The following is a 24,131-nucleotide window of genomic DNA, read 5'->3' as shown; positions in this document are numbered from 1 at the left end:
GATATTTTACAAAAATTAGAAACTTAGAACTCAAAGGACAAGGTTAAGCAAGCGTGAGCATATAACCAGAGGTCTCGAATCATGCCTTCAATGAGACATACCTGATTAAGCCCCTTGTTCTTTTGCAGTGCTTTACATCCTGATCACAGAGTGTTTCAGGAGAGTGTTGACCATCAGCAGGTAACTGAAACAAAAGCAAGAAAAAGCGAAACAAGAACTCCAGCAGCCTAAAGACAGACTGGGACACTTTCCCATTCCTGGGAAAGGAGTAAGTTTCAGCCTCATGCTCTATATACTAGCCAACACCCAGCCAACACAGTCTCACTAGTTAGGGTGAGCTATTTTGATTATTTCCAATAATCCCCAAACTTGGATACTTTTAATGTTGTTTTGATTATTCAGAGTTTCCAATAAAAAACATCTCTACAGCCTCACTGAAGCAGCAGAAAATTCTTTCACTTCTACAGTCCCTCAGCCCCGACTGCTGTGTCCCACCTCGTGACCAGCAATCCCACGATGTCAAGGTGAGTTTGCAAGTTCGAGATGCTCACTGCCAATTTTTTAAACTGTGAACCTCACAGGCCAGCAAGTTCCTGAATGGCTTCATCCCTGCTCTCCATTCACAATGATGATGCACATTACAAGCAAATTACTACCACTAGGTGAAAATAAAAGTCCTTTTTGTTGACAAAGTAAGAATGCTGGAACTTTCTGTTTTGAAGTAAGACTCTTGAGGATAGAATCTTGTTCATTTGCCCAAATTCTTCACAAGTCCAAGAAATGCCTACACAAGGTGAGTTTTTGAAATTTTGGTCTAACTTGCTCGTGATTTGAATGAATGCAACTACCAAAATCAGTTTATTACCTTTACTTTCCTTCAGATCACAGCTCTAGTACAGAACAGTTAGCTCCTGCCACCTTGTGGGACTCCACAAATTTCCCTGAAAGCTTGTTTCAGCAGCAAGCTAGTCAGTTAAAACGCAAGCTTTCAGGAGTTACTTTCCTTGTGTTTCACCATGGTGAATGTTAAAATAAGAGAGAAATATTTATGGAGAGGGTATGCCATTTTGAGTATTTTCTGGTTCATTATTCTTAGCATTGTTTGTATAGTTGAACTGCTGGATTTAGTAATCTTATGGAGGGTGTTTTAAATATTTAAATATCTGTCAAGAATCCTAAGTTTTGGAAGCTAATGCATCTAAGTTTAAAATAACACTATGATCAAATACTTGTCACCAGTAGTAAGTTTCACATATTTGAAATAGATTCCACATAGAAATAATATGAATTTAGGCTGAAAATCCTTGCTGCCAGGTGCAATTTTGAAATCCAATAATAATCTCTGTCTTATAAGGAATTATGCATGTGCTTAACTTTTAATATAGTGATAGCACATGTCCAATTCTCCCAAAAGATCTGATTCCATGTGATTACTTTTTAACTGCCGTTTGACTTCCTATTTTATGTTTTTCCTCTCCTCATCCCTCTCTACCCCTACCATACATGGCCAACTTAACAAACGAGTGAAGTTCTCCAAAGCAGAATGAGACAATTGGAATGGATGAACTTCTTCAACACAGTAACAAGCAGGTGAAGACCCACGGATCTCCATTCTGATGTCTTACATGTTGTCTACTGCCCCTCAGACAGGTAACCCACCACATCTACTTTGTGGAGGTGCAAAAGACAACAGCAGCTGCAAACAGTAGAGAAGAGATGAGGTTCTGTTTTCATTTAAGCAAAACCTCTGCTGTTCCAGATCTCAAAAATGAAAAAGCACAGAGGAGTGCAAGTGATGTGACTCCATGAACCCGATCAACAGCCTCAATGAACCTGCTCCTTTCTATTCTTAAAGCTAAGTGATTTGTTACAGATGCACAGAAATGCAAGAACAGTTAGGGAGCACTTCCCCCTCATCATCCCACAACTGCTTTACTGAACCTGGTGGAGATCTACTGTGCTGTGTACTTGATGCCAACTGCAGCAAACTTAACTCCTTGTAACTTCCTTCTGGTAAAGGAAAAACTGTTAACAGACTCAAAACAGGAACAGCTCTTCCTGACGTCACAAGCAAATCATCTCTAGTAAAGGCCTTAGTAGCTTATAAATAAACTCAAGAACAACAATTACAGATCCACAGCCAAAGGAAATATAGAAGGAATGTCCTCTTTCATCCATAAGCATAATGGATTTTTGCTAAAGAGTCAAACAATGACAAAATGTCAGGCAATGAATCAAGTTGGCACAGTATACTGGAGAGACAGATATTTTGCGTTCTTGAATAAAAAGTTTTATGATCTCACAAGCTTCCCTGGTAACTTCACAAGCTGGGTTGCCTCCGATAGCCATCATGTTCCTCCTCCACCTTATCTCTTCCTATACACTCCTGAAGTCCCAGTATCCATACAATTAACTTATAAGCCAAAGTTCAGGGGTCTGTGACAACCCCTGACCACACCTCAGCTCCTGTAGTGAGAATCCCTCCCAGCTGTGTGTGTCCTGACTGTCTGGAAGACACCAAAATCTTCCTGATATTTGTCCTTACCTGTCCCAATCTCCACTACAGGAAACCCAGACAAAGAGGCAAGAAGGTCTAGAAGAAAGTCCTCCGCCTGGATGACCAGGGAATCAGAACTGCAGGACATACCCCCACCTGCCCAAGACACAGCCAACACCTTGCAAGGACAGCCCCAGTACCACTACCACCACACTCTTACCTCACTCTGGGAATTAGGAATACAGACGTCTCCTTGTCACGAGCTATTTGGTTCAGCCTTTTCCCTGCTCTGGAGCACCATGATGTTAAGTCAGCCTCACTGTAACTGCAGACATGTATCTAAGAGCCACCTTCAGTCCTTGGCTACAGAGAAAAAGAAACAGCATGCTCTAGCACCAGAATGAATCAGATCCAACTGCAGGTCTCCATAACACCAGAAAGCATAAGAGGGAAATACTAGAACCTTACAAGAAATTCCACTTTGATGCAAGTGAATCATATCCTGCCATATCCTCTTATTTCCATTTTATTTCTCTACTATTCCTATATTCTTCAGTACTACCAATGCAGCAAGATCATCTCTGAGCTAACTTTCTGCTTGCCTTCATACCCATAGCAGTCCAACTACAGTACCAGGGAGTTGAGCTACTACCTTATTATTCAGGATTGCTGCAAACCAGTGGTAGCATAGAGAGACTTCTCATACCCTGACTAGAAGTCCTCTTCTTGGTGAGCATAACTTAGTTGGAACTAATAACAACAGCACTCCCAAGCAGCATCAGACTGAAAAGTACCTGATGATTTTCAGTTCGCACTGTTGTCCACAGCATTCTGAACACCAGCAGCCAAAACTAACCAGCATTAACTTTGCTTAAAGACGCAGGTTCTCTAAGGAGTCAGAAGCATCTGGTCCAGGTCAAGGAAGCATCACAGAACCACTTCAGCCTGGTTCCCATCTGAAACACTACTCCTTAGCTGTCAGGGTAAGATCTGTTTTACTTTTTCCTCAGAATATTTTTTTTTTTCTGAAAAAAAACACCAGTATTTGACTTTTGCAGGCTTTTGTCGAGGAAACTTTACAAGCAGTTACATAAATTATTTTAGTCATGTATTAACTGGAGGAAGAAATATTAAAAAACCAACCAAACAAAAACCAAAAAACCCCACTATTGGGCCACTTACCCCTTCTGTTTTTATTTTATCTATACCCTTATTGATTTCCTTTCATTGTCAACTGTTTAGCCTTACACTTTAAGAAGGAAAAAAGGAAAGTTCTGAATGTAATTGTCTCTATTTCTCAAGAAACACCTCTAAAAATCACTCCAGTTACAGAATTTACAAAGTTCTATATGTAACAAGTCTTATCAGATTTCCAAGAGGAACCTCATTGCTTCATAAACCGGAATCCACAATCAGACCCATCTTCACCAATTGTTTCATTGATGCCAAGCCACAACGGCTTACCCAGAACTGTGCACGTGCCCAAGGATCTGTAACAAAGCATCTCTGAGCAGGATCAGGTCCCCGTAAGATTAGCTGCAATGTAAGGCTTCAATCCCACAACTGCAGTAACTCAGGTAGACTGCTATGACACATGCATTGCAGGACTGGGCCCTAAAATAACCAAGTATATAAAGATAATTGTGCCTCAGTTGTGGAGAGGACAAATCTTAAATAAAAATCAACCAAACAAAAAACTTCTGTATTTGTGAAATAAAAATCAATTATTTGGATAGCAGGCAGGACTAGCATTCTTCAGGCCAGTTCCTTAAGATCTACAGGCTAGTTCCCCATTTTTTGTTTTGTTGGTTTTTTTAGAAGTTGTTTTTCAGTTGGTTTTTTTTTTCTTGAAGATAAATATTTTTATTCTAGTAATTCTTTCCCATCTCCCTACATGGCCCTTGCCTTTAAGATAAGCCCAACACAGGAGAAAGTCAAAAAGATGCAAGTTTGGCAGCATTTAAAAAAAGGTCAGCAGTCAGAAAATCTGATAGCACTGGCCGGAACTGTAGAGCAAGGATGGGGGATAACTCCCCTTGGGATCTACAGATTTTTATTGATTATCTCCTTAGCCTTCTATCATTTTATTTCACAGTATAGCGCACAGATGGCTGGATTTGAAATCAGAAGGTGAACAAGGTATTAAGAATTTTCTGTGAAATCAAGTTCTGGTATGTTCAAGACTGTACCAACTGAGAAAGTGGAACATGCTTACAACCCCAGGTCAGCACAGAAGTCCGCAGCTCTGAACAGTACTAGCCTAAGAAAAGAACGCACAAGATTCACGGATTCTCAGTCTAATCTGCTTTAAAAGACAGTCATTAGGCTTCCTCATTACTCACCCACTATGAAACCACAAGTTTAAAGTTGGGACCTGAACTACAAAGTGCCCCACAAAACCCCACATTGCCACAATGCTGACTTCCTTACAGACCATTTGTGCCAATCCTTAGAGCAAGAATCTCAGGCTAGAGAGCTGAACTGAACACTCTGAAATACTTAAGTACAGACCAAGCCTGGCCTAAGAAGCCCATTTGAACAGTAGGACATTTTTGGCTCATGCCTCGAACCAGCATAAATGCCATCACCTTCACACATCTCAAACAGAACATGCTTATGCATCCTTGGAAAAGTCACTTTCAGAGAAGTAGGGAGAACTGAGGGCAATATTCACACAGCACTGAGTTAAGAACAGACTCTGGGTTGGAAGAACAAAACATCAAGTCCAAAAGCTCTGACCTACAAGGTTACATTTCTATCATGCAGCAAACTCTTAAATGTAGAAGAATAATTCTGAATTGAACTTGGATGCCAACAGATTTGCTAAGTTCACAAATACTTAACCAGTAAGCCTGAAACTGATAGATGACAACTCGCTATCATTTTTTTCACCTACCAATATGGAGAAGTAATATGTGCACATACACAAGGCAGATGTTTTAGGAACAAAGAGGTAGCTGGTGTAATAAATTTAACAGTGACACAGAAACTTGCAGGAAGTTCAGGAGTTCCGTACTTGGTTCTGCCACCAGCCATCTGGTCTTACCTGAACATCCCTGGGTCTACTCTGCAATCTGCAAAACAGGGGTGGTAACACTGGTTCTGAAATGTTTGTAAAATGTAGTTAGTTGATGCCTGTAAAAGTACACAACAGGAGAGCAAAGTGTTACTACAGCCTATTAATGTGCTGTTTAACAAAATATTTAACACATAAATGACAACACCTGTGCTCTGCAGTACACACTCTTACAGACTTTGTTTATCTACCTGTTTAGGAAGTGAGTTGTTTTAACTCTCCGGTAGGAAGAAATGCTGAAAGTCAACCTGAAGTCCACCACTCTACAGTAAGAAGCAGGCATCTCTTCTAGACCTTCACAAAAATTAAACAAAACTGAGCCTCAGGGGAGAGTTTTCCCTGACTATTATAACACTACCACAATTCATGCCACTCCTATTTTACCCTATGATAGAGCCAACAATGGTAATAAAAAAAATAATAAAAAATTAAAAACTCTGGACAACTCTTCTCAACCTTCTGCCCTGCTACTCAGTACCAAGTTTTTCTTCCAGAGATTGCACAACACTTTACAAAGACAGAAGCCATCACCATCCTAAGTTTGTAAATGGAGAAACAGAGAGAAAGAAAGAGGAAGCACGCTGCCTGAGATAATGAAGCAAGTTAATGGTAAAAACTGCAGCACCAGCCAGTGTTTTTTTTCCGGTTCCATCCAGCACAATTTTCACCCTTTGCCAGAATCCTAGAAGGAAGTGCTAACCATTCATTTGCTTGCTAAAATATAAGTGCAGAGTTGGAATGCATTTTCACCCATCCCTCTGAATATATTTGAGCTTAAATAGTAAATTGTACTAGATACAGTATTGTGTATGCCCCAGGTCGTATTTCAAGAATTTAATTCAGTGTCTGGGACACATTTTACTAGAAACTCACTTCAAGATCATTCTTCTTCACTCCTAGCATGATCAGAGTATAATCTATGCATTATGCTAGGAAATGGTCTACCTTAGAAAATAGTCTTGTTTCAGCTATGCCAGAACACAATCAGAACAAGTGCTACGGCACCAGGATACTAGTCTATACCTAGCAAGTGATTTTTTTTTTATGTGCGTGCACTTCACTTCTACACCAGTTATTATACCAGCACACCTTGAAGGGTAAAAAAAAAAATCAAACTTAGAGAAATGCAAGCACACCCTTGTGAAAGGAATTTTACAGCTTTTTTTAGTCGCCATAGCTGAAAAAGTTGTACTGGCATACTATACCTTTATTCCAAGGTTACTGCACCCATGCTCATACTTTCACCCACATTTGTACCTCAGTGAAACTCACACTAATCACCTATATCATTATACCAGTAAAGTACAGATGATCCTTAAAGAATCCTCAATGAGATTCATTAAGGTTTTCTTCCAAGTCAGAATTTATTTCAACTGAAATCAATAGCAAAGTTCTCACGGAACTCAGCGTAACAGTGATTAGACCTAATGGGGCACAGCTCACACATAACAGCATAGCTCCTTTTTGGACAGGAGGTGGGGGAATCACACATATGATTAGGTGCCCCGTCACTTTTGGAGGTGTGAGGGGAGAAGTACCTGGGAAAGTGACAGAATCCATTTTGCAGACAGTGAGCAATACATATGATACTTTGCAAAGGATATTCCCCTGCAGCTTACCTTATACAAACTTGGAGGGCTCGGGCTAAGATAGTGCACCTACCTTTCCACTCCCTCTGCGCTTGGCTAGAGCTGCCATGAAAGCAGACTGCTTGGCAGCAACAAGAACTAGCAGAAACGCTTCCGGTTGTAAAGGTATGATTTTCTGGAAGTTCCTGAGTATAAAATTGTTTCAAGAAAAAGACTGGCCTGCCATCCTAAATATGGGCCATTGGTGGGATTATTTCACTAAATTGATCCATCTAGCTCACCAAACTAAAGGGAAAAAAGTGAGCTTTAATTACAGTGATGGGACCAAACACCCTCACGCGAAAATAAAAAAAAAAACAACCAACAAACCAAAAAGGACCAAGGGTGTCTCATTCTTCTGACCAAGTGTTACTGATGTAGTTACAGCAATATTTTAAACATGCACTGCTCCTAGCTGGTTTTGCCACAATCGCCATGACTAACGCAGCCAAATTCTGTTCAGCAGCCTCAGTGGAATTGCACAAGCTCACACCAACTCTGAATTCAGACCAAAGTGAATTTTATATCCAAATTTCTCAGCCTGACCAGTAGCCCATTTCAACGTAACCTAGCAGGAAAACACTGCTAAGCACATGCTGAGTAAAAGGCTTCTCTGAGACATCTCAGACAGAGCACCCTCAAAGATACCAATTCTCCTGAAAAAATCTTGGCTGAAATACTTATTTTCTGAAAGGGAAGAAAGCCTCAACATTTCACATGTCTAAGGGGGGAAAATGCAAGTTAGAACAAGGATAGTTCAATCCTATGGAAATGCAATAACTACAAAATCAGACGCATTAGTAAGGCATTCTGTTTAAACACTTATGCTAAACAAGAGCTAATTGTTTAAGGGCAGATTCATAAAACATAAATGCTTCAGCAATGAACAGCTTCCATCAGAAAAGTTGCCGAAATATGTAACCACTTTATTTTCTTACTGATCTTGAACCAAATGTATGTGAAAATGAAAATGACGACCCTTTCAGGATGAGTGATTCATCTTTGCCTTGTTCTGTTCTTAAGAAAAAGAGCAGGTAATACTCAGTAATTTTCCCCATTTCAATTTTTTAAGGAAAGTTTTCTTTTTAAAAATTGACTGTTTTAAACATTTGTGACCTACAATAGCATTCTGACCTTTGTTTCGATTTTCTTCCATTTTCTATTTAGCTTTCTAATCTTATCTTTTTATATTTAGTTATACAAGATCACAATAACTGTTGAGACTTTGAATACCCTACACATTGATATGAAAGAATATGGAAAAACAGGACAAAGACAGGATCACGAAACCTATGTTTGCGCTGGGGAGAGAAGGCCATAAAAACACTTCTTGAAATGTGTAACGCCTCCTTCAGTGGGCAGGGACAAAATTGCATTATATGAGTAGTTTGTATAACTGTGCCACCAGGCCTCAGGCACACTATGTTTCTGAGCACAACCCTTCTACTACCAGAGGTCTAACTCCACATTCCTTAACGTGGAGACACTGCTACAGAGTTCTCCTGCTGCTGAAAAATGATGTGGAGCTGCAGAGTCAATACATGTTATCAAGCTCTTTTGGCTCTGCCCAGATGCTATTAATATTTTGGTAGGGTGGGGGTTAGAATTCTTTACCCATGTTAGCCCACTGAGTTTCTATGACATATTTACCTGTTGTTTTTTTTTTTCCCCTCCTCATTCTTTCTTCATCTAATACATTAGTAATACATTCAGCATCCAGTAACCAACTTGGTTTCTGGACACCAGTGGTGCTAGATTCCTTCCTAGAAGCTGTGACGTTCCCCCCCTCAACCATTAAGGTCACAGTCACATGCCACAGTTTAGGGGAAAGTTTGCAACAACAATTTTAAAATAATAACTTAATTTTTTTTGACTGTTAAGTACTTAATATGTGTAAACAGACAGGTATCTGTTGACCTATATCTGCTAGAAGCTACAGAGGGGTCTAGCTCCCACAAAAAAAAAAAGTTACTACGGCCACAGTACCACTTAGTGAGCTACTCCACACTCCTTAACGGCGGAAGATACTGCCTACGGCATCTGTTATTAGAAATAGAAAGTTTGGATAATAGATACTGAAGTGATCTGAGAAAATATATTCAAGTTTAACAAAAACAAATTAATCCTTTCTGAACAAAGAAATCAGAACAAAATTTCAATCAGATGGTATTGATACTACATGTATTTTAATTTTAAAAAATCCTAATTTTAATTTAAATTATGACGAAACAATGTTAAATTCTACTGTAATATTATATAACTTAATTTATATAAAATTAAAATAAATGGCAAATGTTTGATGCCAAAACTGTGAACAAAGTTCAAATACTGAACAGGTGAGTCTTCACTGAAGGACCAGGAACAAGTATTAAGGTTTAGAACCTCAAAGTAGTACCTTCCACTGCATTTGCAGAGAAAAAGTCTTTGCTCCAAAAGTCACTTAGTAGAGTTTCGTGTAAAGTTGAGAAATTAATTGGGAATTGAGAAAGCAAGATCACTTGTTTTCCTTCTCATCTGAGAAATCAAAGCAGAGAAGTTTGAGTTCTACTAGTTCTAAAAGCTTGTGTTCAGTTACAACAGAATTGGTTACCTTAGTAGGAATAATACTTTACTTACATTTTAAGTGTAAACTCCGTTTGCAATAGCTGGTGTGTACATGCGTGTTCGTGCATGAGTGTGGCTTTATTAAATAGGGCATTCTTAAAGGCCACATCTAAAAAACATAATTTCTCATGTCCTAAATCAAAACTTTCTTAACAGTTGCAATCTAAATAAATGCATGGAAGCCATGCAATCACTTAGAAAGTGTGCAGGCATACAGTGCATCCTCTGAACTAACAGAAAAAGTAGCACCAAATTTAGTGTAAAGACTATATTTAGCAACATGTTTTAATGGTTGTCTACCAATAGAGATTGCTTCTGAGAAAACAAATACAAAAATACCAAAGCAAAATGAGATTAAAAGTGCCAATTTAAAACAAGTGTTTATTGGCCAAAAATCATGATTTAAATCAATTCCACAGGTGTAACTGGAATGTCCAGGCAGCAGACACATAAGCCCACGTACAGAGGGGCTCACAAGGGCCAGTAGCAGGAGGTGTAAAAACCTCCCTGCTCTCACTGTGCCTGCCCCCACTCTCTCCTTCAGCCCTGTTCAATCTCTCCAAAGCCTGTTAGTGCTCCACAAAACACCATCCCCCACTCACAAAGATATTTATTTTTTTTTCTCCAGGATCCTTGAATAAGGGAACACATACTGTCCTCACTGGAAAACCTGAACCCTGCCCTTCTCTCCTGCGACCGATTGCACGGGGATGTCTGCGATGACTGCCACACCTCCTGCGTCCACAAGTGAAGAGTAACAGCAGACTTCAAATGCAGGCCTGTGGGTCCATCCGGGAAAGCAAGACTGCACCCAGAAACTAGATCACCCGTGGCACAGAAACCAGGACGACAATTCTTAGGCCAAACACAGCAGCTGGCCAGTTTCCTCAGGTGCTTCCCTCCCTGCGCTCCAGCATCCTCTCACTCACCCAGGCCCCATCGCCACAGCGAAACAGAAAGCTCAACAGGGACATCCTCGAGAGTCCACTTCACCAATATAAATAAATAATCTGCTTCCTCTAGACATGTCTCTCAGGAGGGCAGGATCTTCCTTTGCCGATTAAAAACCAGGAAGACTTTGCAGGCACGCAGGCCCAAAGCTTTGTTTGGAGCTTCCACCTGAACAACGGGCCGGCCCTGAGTAACAGCAAACTGAACAAAGATTCCAAAACCTGCAACTAAGCATCCAGATCTCTTCCCCAGCATCCTCCGAAGGAAACCGATGGTCTGAACTGTGGTGAGGCCCCTCACGGTGTAATATTTTTGCCTGGGTCACTTTTATCCGTAGACTTTATTTACTTTCTGCTGCTTTGGTACACAATGCTGAGGTGAGACAGATGAGCACAAGCAAGCACATACAAGGGATGGTAGTAAATCAGTATTTTCCTTGCAAGAGAAACACTTAAAAGATAATTTTCCACTCACACACAGGCAATTCTCTCTCATATTAATGAGAATTGGACACATTCAACCAATCATCATACTTAGCTATCCATAACTTACTTCCCTTATTTAAGGTTTTCCATACTGAGAAATAAAGTCAAAAACTTCCTCCCCTTGCTCAAGTTCTGACACTTGTGCTCTTTATTTAGTCCAACAGTTTATAAAGAATGGCACTGGAGCTTCTGCTTATTCTTTCAGCACTGGAACCCATTTTTAATAAATAGAATAGAGGAAGTAAATTGTGAATAGTCATTTGCATTAATGCATTTGCTACTAGTTTTGTCATTCTTCATTTTGCAGACACCAAATTTCCCCCTCTGAACACCTCTGTTTCTCCAAAAGCAGCTGGAAATTAATGATGCTATTTTTATTTTCTTATTAATTTGTATGCCATAGCTCTAATCAGTGCTGGATCATGCTGCAATTTTGCGTACTTGTTTCAAAATATATTATGAGCACTTGATGACTGCTGTTTAACACAATGTATGAAAGAGTATCTCAAACAAATTAAAGGGAAGAAATACAAATACAGACACTTTACTTAAGTAAGACAAAAAATTACAGACGTATTCAAACAAGAGGTAAACCCTGAAACTCACAAGTTTGTGGCACGGAGCACTCACTGATTAGAGCTGAGGTAGGCAGGAAGTCTGCATTATTCAACATGAAACAGGGATATAAAGAAGCCTTCTGCAAAGAGAAAGAAAATCTGAAGCTAGACTTACCAATGAAGTTGAAGTAATAACGCTACTTCTTTCCAAATCTATCATCTCCAACCATTGATTTGCAGCACATCAGAATGCTTTCTTTGGCTGGCCATATAAACAACTTGGGAAGCAAACATACTCAAACAAAATGGCACACACGCCAAGCGACATACCATCTACCAAATGACATTCCCACACTTTATGTTCTTCCACCCTCTTCTCATTTATGGGAACCCTGCATATTCCAGCAATGTCTCTACTCCTAACCCTTCCTGCATTGCTCATCATCAGATCAAGGACTGCCTATAAGCTTGTGCACTCATCACCAAGTACAACTGAGCACGACCCCGACAGGACTATCAGCGCATCAATAATTAAGAATAATGTGAAATCTGCAGCTTTCCTGAGTAATTACAGGCCACCAGCAACTTCAGGCAGCAGATCTGCGAAGGGGTGCACATTGCTGATGCAGCTCTGGTTCTGTTTTTTTGTTCAGGAATCCAACTGCACAGTTACAGCTACAGGACTGAGCTCTTCAGTAGTTAGGACAAGATACGTTGATGTTCCTGTACTTCACCCCGTAAGTAATAAAAAAAATAATATAAAAAAAATCAGCATGATGTTGCTAACTGTAGATCACTGTAGGCACGATGTGGCTGAAGACCACTTGTGGAAAGCAAATCAAAACATGGCCGGCCACAAAAATGCCTTTTTCATCAAACTGGCAAAAAGAGAGCAACTTACTCCCAACTTTCACAGACAGATTTTAATGCAGAACATCACAATGTTTCAAATCCACTGACTTTCATGGAGTTACTTCACAGTGAAGAGGCTGAAATAAGACCAAAAAAAAAATAAAAAAAATCAAGTTCCCCCTCACTCCTTCCATTCTCTCCCCAGGTTTTCTTTATCCAGCTTCATCTCCAAATCTCTCGTGATATCTTTCTCTTAAATATTGCTTTGACAACCACAAAATAACGCATTCTCTCACATACACAAACAAAAACCTAGGATTATTAGCTTCATAAAAGAACACAGAGACTGAAAAGCAAAGACTTACTATTCTACTGCAAGAGATACAATCCTAACTATTATCGTGTGACATGCATTACCCACCGCCACTGCTGGGTAACTCTTGATTGTGCAGGACATGGGTACAAATGAAATATATATTAAAAAAAAAAAGAAAAGACAACCTCTGACGAGGCATATGTTTAAAACCCCTTACGAAGCTGGCAGAAAAAAAACATACTGGGAAAAGAACTGAAAGGTATAGGTTGAAAGCCATCAACCCAACAGCAGTTAAGTACTGCCCGGCACACGCAGCAGTAGGGTGTAGTCACCAACCCAACCCAGCCCACCAGAGGCCCAGGACCAGGTTTAAGCTTTCCTCACTTGAACCCTGCCACAGGCCAGTACAGCTCTCATCAACAGCACCAAGGAGCAGGACTTTTGCACGCATGCTTGGGCCTGCCAAGGGGAACGCTGGATTCCAGAAGAGCAGAACGAAGCCCCTCCTGAGAGCGTGCATGGCCAAAATCTTCCTGTTGATACACCTGTGTAAGAGGAAAGTATCCCCACAGCCAGGCACAAAGTTAGTGTGGATTCACAATGTCTCAAAGCAGACTCCTCAACGATTTGCTACACACATATTACCTTTCAGAAAGAATAATAAAAATACAAACTAAACAAAACACACCAAACAGGCAGAAGGAAGACACACATTCCCACTTTCTCTCAGCAAGGGAAGGTGTAGACAGGACTTAAGCTTCTTGTCAAGAGAACTTCCACTTGAATTAAGCTCCATAGATCCCACATTGTGCAAGTCCCCAGAATTATTTTTATTTTTGCTCAATGAGGCTCTCTGTGACAATAAGGGTCAATAAAATGCTACTTCTTATTTTCAGTGATGGCTACATTTTAAAAAATCTCTTATATCGAAAAACCCACATGGAAGATTTCCGACCATAAAAATTCCGTGCTTCCTAAGCAACTGATTTTCTTAGTGTAGTCTCATAAAATCCTGTTAACTTTCCTTCCCCTCCCTAAAAATTGAAATTTTGTTGTACTAGCTTTCTTTGTACTCAGATATGCCTGAAGCTAGTTTATTTTTGCATGCTGAATTGTCCATGCTCATAAGGACTTGCTATTACATTATGCATTTGTGTGCTATAAAGGAAAAGGCAAGAACACTGAAAAGTGTCAAAACCATGCTTTTCCTCTTTGTTGATTCATCTTTTATGTAATCAAATTTATAAATATTAAAAATAATAAAAAGCTGCTATCATTGTGAGAATATCACAATTAGGTGTACGCTCAGGCATTAAGTAAAGTATGCTTTATTCCTCAAATACAGCTCCGATTTTAAAATCAAAGCCAACTCATTCTCAGTAACAAAACACTAGTAATCAGCAAATCTGAGAATCTCACAGGATGAAGTACATTTATCAGGTCTGGAAGTTCAAATTAGTAAGTTACCCTATTTATCGCAATACTGCCAGAGTGCCAAAGTAGCTGCTTCTGTCAATTCCGTGTTTCATATGAAAACTAGTTGTGATTTCACATTAGATTATGAATATGAAAAATAATTTAATTGTAAAGGAATTTTTCACATGTACGCATATATTAACCACATTGCTATGAAAACCAGTAACTTACTTCATAAAGTTAATACAAGTTAGTATTAAATAAGTAGTGTAATATACACAGCAGCCTAAATACAATGTTTAGTGACAAAAAATCTTAAGTAAGCTCTCCTCCTACTTTAGACTCTCCTGTCAATAAATATAACTGAACTGAAAGTCAGCAACTTCACACTATTCTGAAGGTGGTTTTTTTTTTTTCTCCTTTTTAAAGCAGCATTATGAATGAAAGTTGAGTATTAGCAAAAGATGCCTAACTGGCACAGAATTCAGTGAGACTACTCACATGTCAAGAAAGGCATTTACCAGGAAAGCTTCAGAGCAGTAGCACACACCAAGGGAACGGACACAAAATTAAGGAGTAAGATGCGGATTTTTATTCCATTCCGTGCTAATGCTTAACCAGCTAAGTGACTTCAGGCAAGGCTATGCTCCTTCAGTGCTTTGTATCTCAGATGCCTAAAACACGGATAAAAATGACTGTTCCTTGTTTTGAGGTGTGTGATTACAATATGGCTTATGTACTTCACCAGACAGGACACAAGCACATGAATAAGGCAATGCCTACAACTGCCAATTATTAATTTCATTATTATTGAGAGATTAACATATGGGGTTTGGTTTTTTTCCAAGCAATGCAATCTAACAGCAGCCCATCAAACCATTCTTAAAAGTTAGAGCAATTCTTATGCTGGTTCAGGTCTTACCCCTTCTGAAACTGTCAAGAAGGGTAAGAGCTGTAGGAGGCGTCTGTGAAATTCACACGTCCACTAGCACCAGGCTCACCAGGTGGCTGTCAGACAGAAACACTTTATCACTACTGATCTTAAAAAAAAAATAAAATAATAAAAAGGAAGTAAGTCCTAATAATCTTTTGACATAAAACAGAATGAAAAAGCTTCTGACAATGATACCCCAGGAAAGAAGGGAAACATGGTAGAAAGAAAAGAATGAAAATTAAGAATACAGAAGTCAGAAAGTTGACTTTCCTGTTTCTTCTCAAGAATATTCTGAAACACAAACAACTACTGTTTCAACCCAGTTTTACAGACTCCTAAGTAATAAAGAAAATATAAATTATTAAGGCTACAGTAAGGTAAAACACTATCCATACTGCTTTAAAACAAACTTAATTCACTCAGCAAAAACATTCCAATATATGGGTGCCGTATGATTTAATGATACACGGAAGTACTGCTAGTCTCCATTTGCAGGTGTCAAAGGGACACATGGCTGTGTTTCCAAGAGTAAAGTGACCCTGGAAGCCAGTGCTGGGCCACAGCAGTGCCACTGACTCCACCAGCAGCTGCGGCTGGCCATCCCCACAGCAGGGCACAGGCAGTCCAACTTGGCTCCAAAATTTGGAAAGTGGGCTCTGCTTTTGACTACATCACCTGCCAGAGCTCACAGAGACAACCTGCGACACACTCAGAAAGCAAAAACAGAGTTTCAGTTCAGTTCCAACTGAAATTTACAGTACCTTCCTCCACGAAGGAACCACCTTCAGATGAAGTGCCTGAACACTACATGTGCCACATACTGTCAAAAGAGAGGCAGTGTTTCACCTCCCAGGTGCCCAGATTTTACTGCAAGTGCGTTTACAACATTCACAGGATGGCAGAGCCCTGCATGCTGCAGGTCTCGTCTATTTCGCCTGCACCTCCCCACCACTACATGCAGTGGAAGCGTAACTCTCCCCAGCTAGCTTGGTCAAAATTTCCTGTCTTCATGCCACCCCGCTACCACCTCTATGCCAGAAGACTGTCCTTGCCTAATGCCACGGTGACTGAGCTTCAGAGACACTGTGCATCCTCAGCCTGCAGACCACGAGCAGCAGCAACCTGGAAGAACTTTAAGCTCTGAAGGTGAGCAATTGTATCAGTGAATTTAACAAGACTTGTCATCTGCTTAAAGATATTCACGTGCTTACAGGATCGCAAGCTATGGAACCACTAATTTACAAAGTGTATTAAGATCATTCTGGATGAACAGGAAAAATGTTAGCTATAAAATAACTGCACAATTACCTCTGATATTTTACGTGGAAAACTGACATTTAATATCTTTAATTATTCACACAACAGCTATGAAAGAGAAAGGTTTTCTTCCTTGAATGGGAAAATAAACATGGACAAATTCCTCTCACCATCGCTCCTACACTCCTTTCCTACATAAACCTCCTGATGAAATCACTGGAAGTTTTGCAGGTAACGGGTCTACAGCAAGCAGCCCCCAAAAAATTCAAAAGCATCAAGGGCAAGCTTCTTAAATATTCTGTGTTTACCTCAACACAGAAACCAGTTACATTTCTGCTGAACTATGTGTCTGCTTGAAATGGTTTCTCAGCTTGCTGTGTGAAGAGGAACAGCAGTATGCAACAAACTTTTGAGACCGTGGGCCAATTTTTGAAACACTCACAGGGTCCTTTGCTAAGCAGCTCATCTCCTCTTAGCTTGTGACGCACCGACCCTGCACCCAGCACTTGTTAACCAAGACCAGAACCCATGTGTCTCACCTGTACCTCAAGATTGAATTACTAAACTCCATTCATAAATGGTTACTTTGCTGAGAAATGTATAATAAAAGAAATCTTCACTTTTACCAAAATAAAAGCTGCCCTAAAGTAATGGAAGTTTCTAGTCATGGACAAATCTAATGAAATCTCTATTCTCCCCTTAACTAGGCACACTATTATCTTTTTTTTAAGCTACTAGGAAATTTATTTCTCTGCTTTTTCTAAAGCTTCTATTATGCCTTTTTCCTCAAAAAGATATCCTACCCTTCTATTCTTTGCAATTTGTTCACAACAGTTCAACATCAGGTAATACCTACATTTAGCACCATGCACAACATTATGATCACTATTTCATTTCTAGGACCAAATTTCCATGCATCCAGAAGACTTCCTCACATAAAACTAAAACCAGACAACGACTGAAGGTACTACCTGAAGCAAGGTCCCTAAGCTATTCTTATTCAGTACCCTTTACTATTTCTCCAAATAAAGAAAAAGTCCTTGGCACTTACAGGACTCTTATCTGACTCTTACCTGAAGACACAGAAAGTTCAGAAATCAGTGCATTTGTATTCAGCTCTGAACAACAGTTTGAACTCTATCTGCCAGTTTTTGAATTTCCCAATACATTTTTACTTTGTAAAAATTGTTGCACCAATTACTCTACACAGAACACGATCCTTGTCAGTAATGCTATAAAACTGAAAGCAATATTCTCCTATGTAACTAGTCTGTCATAAAGAATTTCAGTAATTTTACTTTGTGTTTGTGCTCCCAGACCTACACATACCAATCTCACTGCCCACAAAATCTGAAAAACTGAAATTTGGGTGTAATTCTACAGGAACTGGAGAACAGACAGAATCCTTCCTTTGAACCTTCTCCCCACAGTGGTTATCCCAGCCTTAACACTAGTTTTGTGGTCATAGTATCACACTGACACAGCTGCTCCCAGCAGCCCCCTTCAAGACCGCGTGTTTGGGACCATCATTTATTCTGTGTCTGCTATATGATGCCTGGAAAAGGTCAAGAGTATGTTATTAATCACTCACATTTATGAATACTACGCTTACCCCAAATACATGTCTTGTCTTGTTTTTAATTACATACACAATAGTACCATAAAAAAAAAAATACTACCACCCACTTCCCCATTTTGGGCCAAATGCAGTTCGGTGCCACCATGGGTGACTGTATGAGAAGCGCCCCAAGTGCCACTCATTTCATGCCATTTATGAATGTGACCCCACAAATTTAGAACCTCTTCTTTAAACTACCACTTCTACTTCAGCTTAAAAGACATCAAACCCCTCAAAAGGTGTCAAAACTTTTCCCAGCATACAGATTAAAAAAAAAAAAAACAAAACAGATTGTGTACCTGAAAACTTAGGAATACCAGTAAATTAGTCACTAAGATTCATCTTTCAAATTGATAGGTACCTGCATTAATCAATGCCAAAAGAAAGAACAGTAACACAGAAAGAGCATGGATGGAATTCTAATTAGCTCTCAGTTTATGTGTTAAAACTGAACCAACTCCTGTTGCAGTAGTGTTACAGTTCTGCTAAAACTTCTCACTGAATTCTTGACCTTCAGAGATTTCTAATTACCTATTCTGTTTACATTTTCATATTTTTCCTACCACTGAATTTTAAAAGGACTTTACATTCTCATTAAGTTCTTGACCTGTGTGCTGTACTTTGCATATTCTAATGTTACTTTGTTTTAAAACTTTTGCCCTAAGTCAACCAGCTGACTACCTTTACAAAACAAGGTTTAAGAAAAAAAAAAAAAAAACAAGAAGAAAGAAAAGTGAGGAGAGATCTGAATATGCACAGCCTTTTAATTCTCAGGTTATTCAGACCCACCCCTACATACAAACTTTGTAATCTAGCAGTTGCCATGAGCACCCAGAGAAGACATGTTTTCTGAGGCGCTAAAACCTGAACAAGCATCTTCCACGTAAAAAGTGGCAGCACAAGGACCTCTATCTTATCAACAACAACTGAGTTCTTTATCCGTGTGTACAGTTTACATACTTACCCAGGAAGGCAAATGGAAATTACCGACAGACGAAGATGAAGCTGTCTCAAAGCCTTTGTCATGTGATAGTGACCTATAAAGTATCAAATAAAGGCACATCATCAGCACACCATGATTTTACAATATTGCAACTCACCACAACGCCAACAAGAGGAGAGATCCCAAAACTTGAAACTTGATTCCTCCTCACCCCCACCCCAGGTAAGTTGTCCCTAAAACAAGATGCCAGTCTCAGGAAATCGTAAGGAACAAACAAAAGATGCACGGTGTCTTTAAAGGGCGTTAGGACTGGGCAAACGGAGCAAATCATTTGAGTGTGCATCAGCAGAGTGGGTTATTTTTCCTCTGTGTCTCTGGTACACACGAATGCATGTTTACACGCACACACAGACACATATACGTACACAGGGATGCATCACGTAATTATTTACATGCACACACAGAGAAACCCGCACGCATCACCAAAATAAAAAAGCAGAAAGTTGACCACCATCTGCAAGGAGGCATACATAACAATAACCCCCGGGAACTTACACAAGTGAGCGATCAATCCCCGCGCGTGGATAAACCAAACAACGCAAAATTAACAACAAGCCATAAGCCGCCAGGCTGCAGGTACGAGATCCACCCGGGGAGACAAGACAGACAGACAGAGGGACGGACGGAGGGGAGGCTGCAACGCTGTAACACAGTTTCAGGTAATGCCCGTTCGTTCCCCTTCCCGGCAGAGCCCAGCCCGGAGTCCTGCGACCGCCCAGCCGGCCCCTCCGCCACTGCAGCCCGCGGGGAGAGCGGCGAGACCCCCGGCCGCCGCGGCGGATGGGGAAGGGGCGGAGGGGAAAGGGGGGGAAACGTCGTTCGCAGCCGCCGCCCACCCCCGCCCGTGCAAAGTGTAGGGCCACCGGAATCCGGGCTCCGGGGTGGGGTGGAAAGAAAAGGTATTAAATATGGAGAAAGACCGCCGTGACCCAGGGTTTTCCCGTCTCCCCCGCGCCCCCCCGGTCACCATCAAGTTTGCATCTTAGTTACAAAATGTCGATCTTGAAGGCTGACAAGACACAGGGAGGTGGGGGGGGGGAGAGAGAGAGAGAGTATGAGTGAGTGTGTGTGAGAGAGAGAGAGAGAGAAGAGAGAGTCCATCTTGCTTTGAGGGGGGAGGAGAGGAGCAATAATGCAGCGCATAAATCTCACCCTCCCGGGGGAAAAGTCTGCACAACACCTTTGGGGGCAGGCGGGCGAGCAGGGAAGGGGCGGCGGGGCGGGGAGGGGGCGCGGGGGGCTCCCCGGCCCTCCCAGCTGCCCTCCCAGGCGGGATCTGGCGAGGCAGGCTGGCAGCAAACACCTCCCTGCTGCTCCCCTCCTCCTCCCCGCGGGCCCGGGCGATGATCCCGCTGCTGCCGCCGCCGCTGCTGCCACCGGGGAGGAGGTGCCGCCGCCGCCGGGAGAACCACATGGAGACCGACACCCCGTCCCTGCCCCGGCGGCCGGACCGGGTCCCCTCCGCCGCCCCGCCGGGCTGCGGGACTTGGACGTGTCACCGGCAGGACGGGCAATGGTTTCGGCGCCCCAGGCCCGAGTGACCACCGACCGCCGGCCTGGCGGCGCCCCGGCCTCCCCGCACACACTCACCTCCGTAATAAAAAAGAAGAAAAAAAAAAGAAAACTTTTAACCGCGGGCCTCCCCCGGAAAAAAAAAAAAAACACAAACCAAACAAAAAACAAAACACCAAAACCAACAAAAGTGGCGAATCCGCCCCGCACACGGTTAAAGCCCCGCGGCCCCCCGGCTCGGCTGGCGACGAGCGGGGGAGACCCGGGCACGGTCCTTCCCCGCCCCGGCGGGGAGGGAGAGAGGGAGGAGGCAGGCAGGCAGCAGGCAGGCAGCAGGCAGGGAGGGGGCGGGCAACCGCCTGCCGGTGCCTCTCGCCCCACCGTCGTACATGTCGCCTCGGCGGCTCTCGCATCGCTTCGTTTTACCTTCCTCATTCAGGGGCGGCGGGCTGCCACCGGTATTTCTAACGCAAACCTGCTGCCGTGCGGCGCCCGGGATTAACGCGATTGCCTCCCTTTCCCCTGCCTGCCTGCCTTCCTTCCCCGTCCTCCTCCTCCTCCTCCTAAACCTACACTGGATCGGCTCTCCTCACAGCCATGCAAGTTTCATACATTGCAAATAAACCCGAGAGGAGGAAGAGCGAAGCGGCTGGCGGAGGGGGGGGGGGGGGGGGAGGAGGAGGAGGAGGGCTGCTTTCTGTAATTTACCAGCGACCCGATCTCGCAGCAGCAAATAACAGCCGAGCACCCATCCGGCTCCCGGCGGCGGAGAGAGAACCCCCCCGAGGCGGCCGCCCCCTCCCCGGGGCGGCCCCCTCCAAGTTTTCTGTCATCGCGACCACCCAATGTCACAACTTACCTTCAGAAATAGGACTTCGCGCGGCCGAGGCCTGCCGCCGTCTCCCCCCCCCCGCCCCCGGCCCCCGCCCGCCTGCCTGCCTCCCTCCCTTTTTCCCTCTCCACCTTAAACTTATTGACACAACATAATCCCACATCCACGCGAAAAACCCCGGCAGGGCCGCCCGCCCCCGCACACTCACACCCCTCCTCCCCACGGCTGCCCACCGGGGCCGCCGCCGCCCCGGGTGCATCGCCGATGACTACCGGAAAACGCACAGCCCAACTCTCCGGCCGAGCCCGGCCGCTGTTGTTGTCGGGGTCGGCGCCGGGGTTTTTCCTCCCGCTTCCCTCCCCCCCCCGCCACCATCCTCCCCAACCCGTGCAGCCACCGGATCGGCCCCCTCGCCCTCCATGGTTTTACATGCACCCCCCCTTCTCCCGCCCCGTTCTCCCGGCGGCGGCGCCGAGCCCCCCCAGGCCGGCTGCAACCCATACCGATCGGCGCACTCTCCCCCCCGCGCCTCGCCTCGCCGCCCCTCGGGATGAAGTTTCGTTTCTGCCTGCCGCGATTTCCCTGTCAAAGTCGCCCCCCCCGGAGGCACACACCGAGCGGCGGCCGATGGCTATCCCTCCTCCTCCTCGCCCTCCTTCCCCTTCCTCCCTCCGTCGCGGCCGCCGCTGCTCTTGCCTCTCTCTCTCTGTGGCGGCGAGAGGTGCCTGGTTTCAAACGCAGCCTGGCACTGGCTGGCCTACCCCCGCCGCCGCCTTCTTCGTTATTTTTTTTTTTTAATTATTTTTTTTTTTTTAAATACACGGCGCTGTACTGCAATTCACCTCGCCCCCCAACCCCCTTCGGTAAAACACGCCCGCTCACCCCTGTCCTCCCGGCCGGGCAGCGGGCTGGCGGCACCAAACCCACCCGGTTCTCCCCTGCCCAAACTTTCAAACGAAGGCAGGGCTGCCAAGAGGGAGGAAAAGTGACGGGGAGCGGCGGCAGCCGCCGTGCAGGGCAGGGGAAGCTCCGCGTCTCCCTTCCCGTCCGCCGCCGACGCGGAGGGGGCCCGGGGGCTGCTGCCCCGCCGCTGAGGGGAAAGTGTGGGGCGAGGGCACCCCCTCTCCCCTGCCCGCCGCTGCCCGTCTCCGCCCGCCTCCCTGCCCTCCGCCGAGGGGCGGCGAGCGCCGCGCACTCACCTCGGCGGGCCCGGCGGGCGGGCGGGTAGGGCGCCGCTGGGCCGGAGCGAGGCGCGGCGCGGCGCGGAGCCCCTCCGCCTCGGCGCCCGCGGAACGCGGCTCCACACAGAGCCATGCAACCCCGGGCAGCGCCACAACACTCCCCGCGATATAAGGCGGCCCGCCATTGGCCGGTGCGTTGAGGGACGTGTTGGCCAGCCACTCAGCGGCGCCGTTACACCCGCGGCCCGCCGGGGAGCCGCTGGCGCACACACTCCCCGCACACACTCACACAAAGATCGTCGCGCTGCTCCTCGCTGGGCTGGAGGGGCTGGTGGCGGCGGGTGGCGGAGCGGGGCAGGTAGCGGGGGGCCGCCGGCGCCGAGGGGAGCCGCGGAGCCGTGCCGGCCACAGCGCCGGCCACAGCGCCGGCAGCCGCTGTCCATTGGCCGCCCGGGCTGGGCTGCGAGAGTAAACTACGCCTGCCCCGGGCAGCGCCGCGGGGTAACGGTGGCGGCGGGGTGCGGGCGGCGGGCACGGCCCGGCCCGGCCCCGGCCGGTCCCCGACCGACCCTCCGCGCTGCCCCCCGCTAACTTACTCTGCCGAGTTGGGCGGCTTTCATTCAGAGGCCGAAACGCCAGCGAGCGGAGAAGTTGAGGGAGGCGGCAGCGCATCGGGGAGTAAACACGGGAAGCCAAGCCCCGGGGCGGGCGGGGGGGGCCCAGGCCGGCGGTCGCCCCCTGATCCGGGCCCGGAGGGTTTCGGGCAGCGGCGCCGCAGGGGGATGCGGCTGAGCCCCGGCGGTGCCCCGCCGCCCTGCTAATAATCCTGGCCCAAAGGTGGCGGAGAGGCCCTGGGCGGCCCAGCATCGACAGCGGAGCCGTCTTCACATCGCTCTCCACGGGGGCTGCGGGCACTCGCTGGGCGCAAGTAGAAGTGTCAGGTTGGCGTCCTTGCCAGGCTCCGGTGTCCTGCCCGGCTGTCTGCTCTGCACCTCACGTCGGTTACCGGCCGCCGGGGTGTGAAGTTCATCTGGGATATTTGTGTGACTCGCAGGCTGGTGGGGACAAAGCGACAGCGTGAGGCCAGCGGCTTTTGGGTGGCTGCGTGGCGATTGTGCTGACGGGTGTCGGAAAAGCCCCGTGGAAACATAGTCTAACTTTCTTTGGAAAAGCTCCTTTCTCCTGCGGGAATCAAACGTGACGTGAAAGCATACTGTGTTCACTGACCCGACGTATTAGTGTTCACAAGGATTTGAACATAACACGAGAACTTCATGTATTTTAGGAGTAGAACACATGGTATTTATTCTTACACATGGTATTTATTCTTATTAATTTTTGTGCGGCATTGTCTCCAGGTGGGACTTCCAGTCAGCAGTTGGCATATTTAAAATAAAAAACAATAAAATATC

General features: G+C 44.6%; 1 protein-coding gene across 46 annotated transcripts in view; it reads right to left on the bottom strand.

Annotated features, from left to right (window-relative positions):
• Positions 1-23,203, bottom strand: part of BBX (BBX high mobility group box domain containing) — a 148,912-nt gene extending 125,709 nt beyond the window's left edge. For 3 of the 46 annotated variants that reach the window (XM_074596731.1, XM_074596653.1, XM_074596857.1), the window contains exons 1-2: positions 22,738-22,864; positions 19,156-19,228 (exon numbers count right to left, since the gene is read on the bottom strand). Coding sequence is in view for 7 of the 46 variants with exons in the window: in XM_074596585.1 (XP_074452686.1) it covers positions 19,156-19,228; positions 20,785-21,119 (408 nt within the window). In the remaining 39 variants the exon portion in view is untranslated. Of the gene's footprint in view, positions 1-101; positions 185-5,543; positions 5,633-5,764; positions 5,868-19,155; positions 19,229-20,784; positions 21,218-21,565; positions 21,625-22,041; positions 22,289-22,737; positions 22,884-23,008 lie in introns of those variants that run through there. The other 43 variants (XM_074596585.1, XM_074596604.1, XM_074596595.1 and 40 more) reach the window with 36 other exon arrangements.
• Between the last annotated feature and the right edge of the window lie 928 nt (positions 23,204-24,131).

Source organism: Larus michahellis, chromosome 1 (assembly GCF_964199755.1).
Source record: "Larus michahellis chromosome 1, bLarMic1.1, whole genome shotgun sequence".
Taxonomy (NCBI): Eukaryota; Metazoa; Chordata; class Aves; order Charadriiformes; family Laridae; genus Larus; species Larus michahellis.
The sequence above is the reverse complement of the archived record's forward strand: the minus strand, read 5'-3'. Positions and strand labels throughout refer to the sequence as shown.